Source organism: Mauremys reevesii, linkage group 8, assembly GCF_016161935.1.
Source record: "Mauremys reevesii isolate NIE-2019 linkage group 8, ASM1616193v1, whole genome shotgun sequence".
Lineage (NCBI taxonomy): Eukaryota > Metazoa > Chordata > Testudines > Geoemydidae > Mauremys > Mauremys reevesii.
In genome coordinates, this window is record NC_052630.1 from 99,552,162 (window position 1) to 99,565,424 (window position 13,263).

General features: G+C 35.6%; 1 protein-coding gene across 3 annotated transcripts in view; it reads left to right on the forward strand.

Moving 5' to 3' along the window:
* The window catches only part of FAF1 (Fas associated factor 1), a 296,794-nt gene that overhangs the window by 106,413 nt on the left and 177,118 nt on the right, over window positions 1-13,263 (forward strand). For all 3 annotated transcript variants that reach the window (XM_039484151.1, XM_039484152.1, XM_039484149.1), the window contains exon 7: window positions 1,204-1,309. In XM_039484151.1, coding sequence (XP_039340085.1) covers window positions 1,204-1,309 — 106 coding nt within the window. The remainder of the gene's footprint in view (window positions 1-1,203; window positions 1,310-13,263) is intronic.

Sequence of the window (13,263 nt, forward strand, 5' to 3'; positions counted from 1 at the left end):
TGAAAGAACATAAATGATTGATACTTCTCAAGAGAGGATTTTAGAACAGTCGCAAAAGCAAAAAAAAAAAAAAAAAGAAAGCAGACTTAATATGGAAGTTGTTTTACTTTCCATTCTGTTCCAAATCTCCTGTGATTATCACTTGTTATGGCAGTACAAAAGCATTAGTAAGATTTTTTTATTCTTATTATTTAGGCTGTGTCAGTCGGTTGTTTTCTAATTCAATCACTTATTATTATCAGGAGGACAAAATTAAAAAAGCAAATAAACATAGCTTCATTCCAAAGCTCTTAGAAGCGGTCAAACCAACATAATATTGCACTGGGATCTAATATGCTGTATGCTGTGATGTTTTCTGTAGTGGTTTCTCTCAGAAATTTTCTTCTGTTTTGAAAGAATTATCAGTTCCCACATTGTTCCGCATTTTAAGTAAAGCGGATATTTTTCAAATCCATAGAAACTTCAGAGAGTACAGAAGCGCTTTAAATACATCCACTTTATGTGATAACATGGTTAATAATAATTGTGTGGTGGTTTTATTTAGTCCACATATCAGTGAAGTGGGTTTTTGTTTTGTTTTTTTGCTTAAGAATTTGGAGGTATTTTATGGTACATTTAAAAAGTTTGGTGGAGCACATTGTTAGTACTGATTACATGATATGCCAAGTATTTGTTTTAATGCTTGGTGCTTTACACTGAGAAATCTCACACTGGCTATTTTTTCCTGTCTGATTGTTGTGTATTCATACAAATTTTGCCTGATTTACACTACATGCAGCCCTACTGAAGAGCAAAATTTGTCTTGGTATACTTAAAATCAGTGGTGAATGCAGATTGTAGTTTGATGTCTTGGCTGGATATAGTTACGTATACATGCCAGCCCAATATTAATTCAAAAATATATGTGCTAAATATACTGTTTGTGGTAAATGCATATGACTCTCAATTTTGAAAATTCCCAAGAGTCGAACATAGCCTTTGAGGTTGCAAACACCTTAGTAGAGAAGGAGTTAACAGGTTAGCTCCCTTTGGTCATTCTCAGTATGCTTTCTTGCCTTTAGGAGCAAAAAGACAGATGATAACATTGTGCCTAGACTTGTCTATGTGGAGTTTAGGGTACTCCTGGGGTTTTTGCAACTAACTCTAAAGCAAGCTAGAACATGCACATCCCTGATTTTCTTGTTTTTCTTCCAACCATTTCAGTGCCCTGCAGGAGTCATTAAATCAAAACTTCATGCTGATCATCACCCATCGAGAAGTCCAGCGGGAGTACAACCTCAACTTCTCAGGAAGCAGTACCATTCAGGAGGTGAGTTCTGTCTCACAGCTGAAGAATAAATGTAGCTCATTATAGCTAATGTCAACTGTGTTAAAGAGGGCTTATATGTTCTGGTTGGAAACTTCTTTATGTTTGATTATTCATTTTTTAGTTTTAATTAACTTGATCTTCAAAGATTACTGTAGATAAACTAACTAGACCTAGAAAGGTTTTAAGAAATGTATTCATTTTCAACATATTTAAAAGAAATAGATTTTCTAACACAGTTTACACTTTAATAGCAAAATAGATGAATAATGTTTATTATGAAAGCAATTATTGAAGAGTGAGGAGGAAAGCTAGTTATAGTCCAGATATGCTTTATATTTAATCCAGTGACGCTCATTCTCTTGCTTTCCTTTTAACTTGCTCTCTCCCAGCCATCCACCCACCCCCATTTTTTTAAAGCACCTTTGGCACAACTGGCTGTTGTTCTGTTTCCTTCACTCTGTCTAGGTTGGGAGCGAAGTGGGTTTTTTTGTATAACTGATGCCCTGTTGTTCCATAGAATGGCCAGCAAGGGGTGGTGTTGCAAAGAACAGTGCTGGAATTATGTCCCCCTAGAAACAAAGGTAGTCTCTGTTATGCATCTCGCCCTTCCAGTTTTAGAACTGGAAACCCTTGTCTGGTTTCTTAATTCTCTTCCATAGCAAAACATTATTGCCAGCTACCTCACTTCACGTGACATCCAGCGCACAACCCATTTGTAAGAATCTGGCTAGTGTATTCTAGGAACATGTATGAATCCTTAATATTTCCTGGTGGGAATTCTGAATATGGAAATATTTGATTTCCAATTTAAATATGTTTTTCTTTGTTTTGACTTCTTTTCCCATTCAAGTTTGTAAGATTTAATACATTTTCTTATAAATTCCTACCCTAGAGAGCATAATCTAAGTTCTATAATATTACAGGAGCAGTAACCCATATCCCTTCGGTAAAGGGGTCTTCATCAGTTCCATCATTATTAATACTATTTTTCATGACATCTCTAGCTGGGTCATTTTAAATTCCCTTGTCTGGAACATAACATACAAATGTTATCCCTCTCACGCACATTTTTTTCCCCTTTGAAAATGGATTTTTAATATAATTAACTACTTTTAAATATAACTTCACAAACACACCGCTGCAACACAACTTCTTGGGGGGATGAACTTTTGGACTTATAAATAAAAACTGCTTAATTTGAAGACTGCTGGGAATTTGATTCTGGATTTTTGGTTTTTTTATTTTATTTTTTTAATGAAATTAACTGCGTTTTTAGGTGTTGGCAATCACATATATATTAGCTGTTTCTTGTATTGTTTTTGTCTATCTATACAAAATGTTAACATGTTATAATTTCTTCAGTGGCTTTTATTGAGCCTGAAGAAGGAGCCAGAGACCTGATGTAGTGACTATGAGATATTGGATATTTTTATGTTCACTGAAGTTGTTTTGTCTATTGATAATGACAGGATTATTTCTAACTTGTTACATAAAAGCAATTCCATTTTAAAAAGAATGTTATAATTCAGGAGTCTCATATAAACCACAACAAGTGTCTTTGTCTCATGCGACGCCACTGTACTTAGGTAATGCTTCATATGTGATGCATAAAACAGGGCTGCCCAGAGGGGGGGGCAAGAGGGGCAATTTGCCCCAGGCCCCACAGGGGCCCCCATGAGAGTTTTTCGGAGGCCCTGGAGCAGGGTCCTTCACTTGATCCGGGGGCCCTGGAAAACTCTTGCGGGGCCCGGGCCCCCGGAGCTTCTTCCACTCTGGGTCGTCGTCGGCAATTCAGCGGCTGTGGGGGTCCTTCCTCCTCGGGACCCACTGCCGAGGTGCCCCGAAGACCCACGGTGAGGGGTCCTTCCGGCACTTTGGCAGCGGGTCCCGGGGCAGGTCTTCGGCGGCAATTCGGCGGCGGGGGTCCTTCCGCCCTAGCACCTGTTGCCAAAGTGCCGGGTCTTCGGCGGCAATTCGGCGGCGGGGGCCCCCCACCGCCGAAGACCCCAGACGCCCTGAATCCTCTGGGTGGCCCTGGCATAAAATTATCCATGCAATGCCTGAGAAAACCAAATGCATTAAAGTCAAAGTGAAAAATATAACTCTAGACCTTTTTACTTTAAGAAGCCTGCAGAAGAGCCTGCAATTGGATCTGAATGGGTGGTCACTTTAAACCTGCACAGAGCCCCATTGCGATCAGTAGGGATTTGTATGCATGGAAAAGTCTGCTCACATTGATCGAATTGCAGAATCAGAGGCTTGTTTTGGGTGCCAACTCTCTAATTATTATTAATTATTTTTATACTTTTAGCGTATAATGAGAATTGTAGCAAGCAGTTGATGAACTTAGTTGCCTTGTGTAGTAATTTTGTTTTTCTTTTGGGGGGGGATCAGTGATATATTTTTTTTTTCTCTCAAGACTGTTAGAAGATTTCTTTTCCACTTTTTTTCTCATTCACACACCAACAAATTAATAGTTTACTTTTTGGTATATTTTTGTGGGAGCTGAAATGCTTTACGCAAGTTGCGATTGTCTACCACAAGAGGGCAGGAAGGACTATTCAATTATTATCTAAAAATGCCATTCAGTGTTTTCAAATTAGGTTCTTGTGTATTAGCAAAAAGGAGTATAATGGCCAAGTTATTGTTTGATTTACAGATAATTGGCATATTGCAGGAAGGAGACTTAATTTCACCCTTTTAAATTAAACAGGGAGATTTAAAAAGACATAAAATATTCATTAATGTTCAGTGATTATAAAGCAGTGGCATATATTTATTTTACCTTTATTACTGTTTCGATGGGAAAATACTGCAAATATTTCAGAAATCGAGTTGGCCATACTGACAAGTTGAAATGTTTAAGCAGTGTTAATGCAATCTACTCACATCTGATATCCTATGCAGAAAGATTCAAAATGACTGCATCAATTATTGAAAGAAATATTTAAAATTCTATAAATGTTCCATTGCTTGCCACAGTTGTATGCAACTCTCTCTCCAGGGCCAGTTGTTTGGATTGTTAAATATATTTTAATGCTGCAGTGACTTGATAGCAGTAAATATTTTTTCCAGGCTATTTTTCACATAACATTTTAAAACCATGTCATGAATATTTTTGCAAGGAGTTAGGGTAAATCTGTTGGGTTAACTACCAAGCTTTACTATGTACTCTAGTTTCAGCTCTGTGCTAATTCCTTTTAGAACGTATGTTACAAAGTACCTAAAAATTGAAGAAATGGTTATTTTGTGAAACCTTCCTATTTCACATATATATTGTCCACCTAGAAACAGTTGAGCAGATAAGTTTGCCATAGACAGGGCCGGCACCTGCCGGCAGGGGCGGCAGATTGGGCCGGCGGACCTGCCGCAGTCACGCCTGCGGGAGGTCCACCGGAGGCCCGGGACGACCGGACCTCCCGCAGGCGTGACTGTGGATGGTTCGCTGGTCGCGCGGGTCGGCTAGACCTCCCGCAGGCATGACTGCGGCAGCTCAACCAGCCGCCGGACCAGCGAACCGCCCGCAGCTGCGGGAGGTCCAGCCGAGTCGCGGACCCTCACCAGTCAAGCCTGCAGGAGGTCCGCTGCTTCCGGGGCGCCTCCCACGCGTGACTGCTTGGGGCGGCGGAATATGTAGAGCCGGCCATGGCCATAGATATGGACTTGAGTCACAAAGTTTGGATCTGGATCCATACTCACTCCCTTATATACCTTCCAAAATATCTGGGTGTTTTTGATTTCAGGGGCTGGTTTGAGTCCATTTGTAAGTTTGGGTTTTTTTCCACACATCTCCAACCACTTAGACTGTAAGATTTAATTAGGAATTAATAGTGCTAAAACTGCATATCAGCTATATTTGATGTGGGATCACCAGGCCAGGGCCGTAAGGATGGTTTAAAAATAGTTTGAGTTCCAGTTTTAATTCTATCTTTTTAGGTGTCTGAGAGATGTTGTTTGGAGGGGTGTGTGTGTTTGTTTATTTATTTATTTAAGGAACGGGAAAGAGAATTATTAACTTGGAAACTTAATGATACCGTTAGCCAAAACTGCAAATTAATCTGTGTCACAAGTTTCAAACATGTGTTTGTTCTTGTAAAATTGCTTCATTAAATGAGTCCTGACCAGATAGTGTAGCAAGAAAAATCTTGATTTAATTTTTGAAATCTGATGACATTTGTATGTGCAATCAACAGTTTTTGTGTCATCTGTTTAGAGGCTCTAAATTCACAAACTTACATAAAAATACAGACTTATCATTGTACTATATAGTGAAAACTCTAAGAAAAAGAGGTGAGGATTCTCTAAAATCGGAAGCTTTCAGTCTAAATGGTGTTTGTTTTTGTTTTTTTTTAACACGGTACTGTGATAACTTTTTTAGACGTTATCAGCCGTTGGAAGTTAAAGTAGTATGAATTTTGAGACAAGGAGTGACAAAGATAAATGGGTCTATAGTTGCATCTGTAGGGATTACTAAGAATGGACTAAGATATAGCTACATTCAACGTACACCGTGTTCAGTGTCCGTCACCAAGAACCTGATTTCTTCTGTTTTTTAAACAGAGGTGTTTAAATTGTGATGATGTTTCTCTAAAATGAAGTTAATCCTTCCATGTGAAATTCTCTATGTATTTCACATTGTGGGCATGCTACTCAAGGAGAAGGATGGAGGTTCTTATATCTTTAAAGGGAGAAACTTAAAATTTGTCCTAAAAAGCACATTTTTATTCTCATCTGAAGGTGGAACAACCCACATAGGGTTCATAAATGAAAGCTGCCTCACTTTAGATGGCAAATGTTGTGGTTTTGGGCGTTGTTTTTTTCTGACTGATCATAAAATACACATACATGCTTCACAGTTTTTAAAAAAGACAAACTGCATAGAAAAATGAAAAGCTATTCAGAACTTTTTAACCAGATACATTTACTTTAAAAAGAATAGAATTTCAATAACTTTTGTGTAATGGTTTGTATTTATCTATATTATTGACTTTATTGGGCTTTGAAGCCTAATGTGATTCCTGGTGTGCAGGGCTAGAAAAGAAGCACCTAGTGTACACAAGCTGTGGCCATTAAAGGGTGAAGAAAATAAAATGTGCAGAAACCTTAAGGCCTTCTGAAAAAAGATCCATGTTGGTGTGTTTTTACTGCTGGAAATATCAGACCAGAGTACCAGGCAAAACGTATATGAGGCATTGTGATTCCTGGTAGAACGTGAGAGCTACATATAAAATGCAAAGAAGATCGATTCTTAAATAAAAGCTTCCTTTGCATGCCTGCAGCTGCTCCCCAGTCAGTTCCTTTAGCCAATAAATTAATCTAAGTGAGGGTAACTGGTTAGTATCTTACCACCTGTAACAGGTAGTCTGTTATTTGCTGCCCAAAGACTAGAATGGGTAAGATGGCATAGGAATGTTTCCAAGAGCACCAAAAGCGTAAGTAGCAAGTCCTGTATGTGCAGCTCTATGGGGACAAGCTATGCTATAGTTATTATTAGCCATCTCTGACAGTCCACACTATCCTCCGGTACATTAACTTCATATTGTCACTCATTCAGGGTCATTGATCTGAGCTTGTACAGATAATTAAAGTGCAGAGACTCTGGAACATAATATTTAACAGAGTAGCTGAGATATGTTGATTGCAGCTGTGTTCAAATTTGATGAGCTTCAATCACATTAGTCTTTAGTTTTAATACTTTAAAACATGTTGTCATTGGCTTGTATTGCTAAAAATATAATTGTGTATTGACAGTAAACCACTGCCATTGTTTAAAATTCTTTGTGCCCCTTTCTTTTTTAACTTTAGTTGTTAATGGATAGATGCCAAAAAAAAAATACACAAGTGAAACCATACAATATATACAGAGACCTCATTAAAGGAATCGATATAACACCAGTAAATATAGATGTGGGAGGAATCCTTTCTGTGTGCAGAAAAATAGTTACTCCAACAGAAGGGAATTCTTGCTCTGTTTTCTTTTTCATTTTCTTTTTCTGTTTTGATGTTTTATGAAATCATTTTCAAACCGTTTGAGAGCAACTCGTAGTAAGATCAGAAATTAGCACGAGGAACATGAACTAGACACATCAATCATATTGATCATATTAATATTGCTGCTAAATAATTATGACATAAGTTAGCCCAAGGTTGATTCAGACATCAAGATGTCCTAATACTTGTTTGATAAGTTACATCTATTAAAAACTAGTTTACTTTTCAAAAAACATTTTACTAATGTCAGAATTGTTACGTGCTTTATTTAAATATTTAAGTAAATTATTTTAATGCTAATATACTAGATCATTAACCATTATAATCAACTGTTAATACCCAGTGGGCAATGCACATATACTCTATGTTCCTGGGATCAGCCAATAACTTTCTTATTATCTAAGAAATTAAAAAAGGTCTTACTATGATATTGAGTCCAAGTTGAGTATTTTTAATTTAATTTGTTAAACAAAAACTCAGTTTTAATAAATATGTTTGTGAAAGAAGTGAGTTAAATAACAAACTGATTTTAATATACACTGGATAATTTAATATTACAGCACATACTTTTAAAGCATCCTTCACTGTATTATCCTGAGGTGGTGTAATAATAAACAAGCAACATATATCAAGTTAATGTTTCTGACACTTAAAAGCATAATTACATGTTGGCAAGAATAAAAAAGATTCTTCTTTAAAACTAAAGAGTCATAAATTTCACCCTTAATCAGATTTTTGTTGTGGCGAATCTAACTTGGTTTTTCTAAAGTATTCCTGTGGCCTTATTAACTTTTGAGGAATAATAACATATTTGTTAAACCAAGCTGTGTCAGCTGAATAAATTGGTGTTAATCATTTTGTAAAACGGTCACATGTTACACGTTATATGAGAAAGGAGTCCCTTAGGAAATGACAGTGTAAAAAATATCCACTGTGTACCTGTTTGGAAGTGACAGCTTTATTAGACATTTAAAATTGGTTTTGGAAATAGTTCTGGTTTTAAGTGATTGTAAAGGCAAATCTATACAACCGTTATCCCTTTTCTTTTTTGAGCTGCAGTAACAAAGCTTATAAGATGAAGGGCATTATTTTACTTCTCTACTAATTATGAAACAACATATTGCTGACAGAATGTTTGATAACCTGTAATTTGTATTTTGGCGGTTTGGAAATGCATAGCTTTAAAGAAACCATTTTCAGTTATCAGAAACTAATAAACATGGACATTTTTATATGCAAGAAAAGGCAGAGAGTAAATAATTGCACTGGTGACCAATACTGTAATAATCCTGTTTTACAATATGCACTTGACAGGTTGTAATAGTGCTAATTGAAGAGACTAATTCACACTTGCTTCATTCTATTCAAAGGCAAAATCAGCAGCTTGTTTTGCTTTTGACCAGATGGTCCTGATGAACACCTACTGTGCACTTTAAGTGCTTTACTAGAATTACAAAGGCTGGGGGCTGCGTCCGACTCAAAATGATTTGAGAAGAGAAAAAAACCTCAGTGCTCAATGGATTTGGTGCAACTAAATTAATTCTAGTGGACCCATTACACATTGAGCCCCCTTTTCAAAGTGCTGAGCCTCCTCGTTTGTTCTGTAGCAATGAGAAAGTGAAAGGCAGATTACTGCAAACAGAAATAAAAAAAAGTGCTAAAAAAGTGCTATGAAAGGGAGAAAAGAGGCCTTGAAGCCTTTTCATATCATTTGGGTTTTTCAAGTGCGTTATTTTTGGGGAGGGTGGATGTATGAAAAGCCAATTGGAGTTTTTTTGTTTTAAAGTGCGCTATTTAACTACTATGAATATAAAAGCAAGAGCAACAGTTGACTGAGTTTACTGTGGTAAAGCTTTGTGTGTAAGGATGAATCAAATTCATTATAGTCAATCCTTTGTATTTTAATATGAATGTAGGGTTAGTTTCACAAGACTGTGTCTGTTTAGGATAATTATAATTTAATATTTTCCTTTCATAAAGTTATCACTGTAGATGTCTAAAATTTTAATCAAAGCCGTTTTTTTTTTACATAGGCTTTGAAGTACCCTGAGAGTTTAAAACTCCAAAGAAAGCTATTTAATTTCCAAAGAAAAGAGACAGGCTTGTTCCAATAGCATTGAGGCACAGATTATTATAACTAATTAGAAGTCACACATCTGTTAGCTTTTGGTTTGTGAACACTTGTAGTTTGTGTGTGTGTGTGTATGTGTATATATTGATATAGCCCATAAATGGGGACTGGAGTTCAGGGACACCCTCAAAAGAATAAAATATCAATTTATGAAAAATCATATCCCGCAAATGTGATCTATCATGTGAATTGTCCTTACACTCACAAGTAATCATATTGAAGTGAAAGGGTTTACTCATGTAATTTAAGACAACTCATGATGCTAAAAGTTTTTTGGATCAGGCCCTAATTTAGCAAACTGAGTGGTTTTAAACCACTCAAATTAAAAATGTAATTCAGTATTGTAATTTTGTTTTATGGATATTTGCTACAGCTTACTTTCAAAGAGTTAATGTATTTTTGGGCAAAGCTGATGGTATAATGCTAGTTATTGAAAAGATGTTAGCATGAAATGACAAGAAAATGTAAGCAGCCACAATTGAGAGCATATGAAACACCTACATTTCCAGTTCTGGTCGTTCAGGATAGCAAAATAATGTTATGTACAATACTGTAATGTATATACATTACATCAACATCAATCATAAACCAAAAAGCTAAGTGCTGGCACAGTTTTTACAAGGATTTTTTAAATTGTGATTTCTTTATTTTTACCTTGTACATCAACGTGTATTGCAGTGTAAAATATAACGTTTCCCTGTTCTGCATGTATGTTGGTTAAGTATAATTCCTATGATTTTATAATTTAGAAATGTGCAAAAAAATGAAAAACTGAATTGCAATATTGTTTCATACAATGTTTTATTTATTCAAATTATTCTAGGTATAAAGCAACATTTTTCCATCAAACAGCTCAGTTACACTTCTAAATAGTTAGGTGCTAATGCTGGAAAAGTTAGGCACTGGAAAAGTTTTTTGTTTTGTTTTTAAATTTTAGTAACAAAGGAAAGAACGAACAATTAGAGAGTATTGTTTTTGTTAGAGAATATTTTAAAATATTTTATCTATGTAAAGCTAGTTAGTCACTTTACACACAATTAAAAATAGCATAAAAGAAAAATCTGCAGCTAATATTAGAACAGACCTGGGATGATGACACTGCAAATTACTTACTTAGCTAGGAGTTTGATCATTTACTTCTGTTCGTTGAGTTACAGAAGCTTTTTCAATAATGAAGGGCAGTTTGTTTATATCCATGTTAAAAATATTAATCCATTGATATCATAGAAACATACTAAAGAACTTAAAACAATGTACTGTTTTTGGAGGGTCAAGCATGCGAAGTGGCAATTATTTAACTTATTTATAATCCATATTTCTAGAGGCATGATATATTACTGAAGCAGCCTATGTCTTAATAAACTAGTATAATGTACTATATTATAACATCATCTGATCATTATACAAAATGTTTATTCAGTTATCATGAATTAATACCTAACAAATACCATGAAAATGCTGTTAAAATAATGCCAGTGCATTATATTCAGTGTGAAAATGCTTACTGCCTCTATAAATAAAGCCACTTGTTATGATTTTTATCTTTGAAAAGTGCTGTACTCCTATTTTTGTGTAAAGTGGTACATATAATATTAACATAAAAACTGTTCCTTTGTTAATACATCAAGAATCATGGGCATAAATTAAAGAGCCCTGCACTCATTTAAGGTGTAAAATAGTCTCATCATCACCCTCAATAAATCCCTGTTACTGTTTTTAAAAAGCACTATAAAAGCTCTCAGCAAACATTTGCTATAAGTGGCAAAATTTATGCCTTGCTTTGTGATAGTTGCGTGACCAGACAGAGGGGTACAGGATTGTTTTAAGGTTTTTACAGCTGCAAGGAAAAAGCATCTGTTCTTAGAAAAGCCTGTATTGTTTAATTTTGACACTGACTTTTCCATGCTGCTTGTACCAGGCTCTGGATTAGGTGCCACCAAGATGAAATTTGTTTTAAGTTGCTCCCAAATGCAGCTGTCCCCATACATGGCCTTGTAGCTTAAGCAAAGTAGACATAGCCAAAACAAGCATCTCTGTACGGGGTCATCTTAGTAGACTAGAAAAGCTCAGAACAGGAATGTTGATATTATTGTATCTTGTGAATAGCCAGAGCATTAGTTTTTAGGCTTATTTAGAAGAATTATTAGAATACTCTTACTATGACAGTGATATGATGGTAAGTCTAATACTTGTCTAAGACATTGTTTTGACTATGTGAAGAAGTGATTTTTAATCTTTACATCTTTGCTTATAAAATTAATTATGCAACTAAAGTAAACTTAACAGTTAGATAGTTGCTATGTTCCTAAATTATATAAAATAGCGCTGTCAGTTGCAGTTAACTTCATTTGTTTTGAGTTAATCACTTAACTCGATTAAAAAAATTAATGATTAATTGCAATTTTAATTGCACTATTAAACAAGAATAGAATACCAATTTAAATGTATTATAAATAATTTGGATGTTTTTCTACATTTTCAAATATATTGATTTCAATTACAACACAGAAAACAATGTACAGTGCTCACTTTATATTATTTTTGGTTACAAATGTTTGCACTGTAAAAGATAAGCAAAAGAAATATTTTTCCATTCAAGTCATACAAGTACTGTAGTGCAATCTCTTAATTGTGAAAGTGCAATTTACACATGTAGAATTATTTATTTTGTTACATAACTGCACTCAAAAATAAAACAATGTAAAACTTTAGAGCCTACAAGTCCACTCAGTCCTACTTCTTGTTCAGGCAATCACTAAGACAAACAAGTTTTTTTACATTTATGGGAGATAATGCTTCCCATTTCTTATTTACAATGTCACCTGAACGTGAGAATAGGCGTTCACATGGCAGTGTTGTAGCCAGTGCTGCAAGGTATTTACATGCCAGATATACTAACCATTCTTATGCCCCTTCATGCTTTGGTCACCATTCCAGAGGACATACTTCCATTCTGATGACACTTGTTAAAAAAAAAACAAAAAAACAGTTAATTAAATTTGTGACTGAACTCCTTGTGGGAGGATTGCATGTCTCCTGCTCTGTGGTTTTACCTGCATTCTGCCATATATTTTGTGTTATGGCAATCTTGGATGCCGACCAGCACATGTTGTTTGTTTTAAGAACACTTTCGCTGCAGATTTGACACAACACAAAGAAAGTACCAATGTGAGATTTCTAATTATAGCTATTGCTCTCCCACCCAACGTTTAAGAATCTCAAGTGCCTTCCAAAATTTGAGAGGGACGAGCTGTGGAATATGCTGTCAGAAGTCTTAAAAGAGCAACACTCTGATGCAGAAACTAGAGAACCCGAACCACACAAAAAAAAATAAAAAAAATGCCACAGACAGAAGTTTGATGAAAATGAATGTGCGTCAGTCCACACTGCTTTGGATCATTATCGAGCAGAAACTGTCATCAGCATGGAAGCATGTCCACTGGAATGGTGGTCGAAGCAGGAAGGGTCATACAAATGGTTAGCATATCTGGCATGTGCATGGCATAACCTTGCAGTGCTGGCAACAACAGTGCCATGCGAACACCTGTTCTCACGATCAGGTGTAAATACAAAGCAGGCAGAATTATTTCCCATAAATATAAACAAATTTGTTTTTGTTAGTGATTGGCTGAACAAGAAGTAGGATGGAGTAGACTTGTGGACGCCAAAGTTTTATATTGTTTATTTTTTAGTGCAGTTATGTTAAAAAATAAATAAATAAAAATTCGACATTTGTAAAGTTGCACTTCCGTGATTAAGAAATTGCACTACGGTACTTGTATGAGGTGAATTGAAAAATACTATTTCTTCTGTTTTATCTTTTTTTACGGTG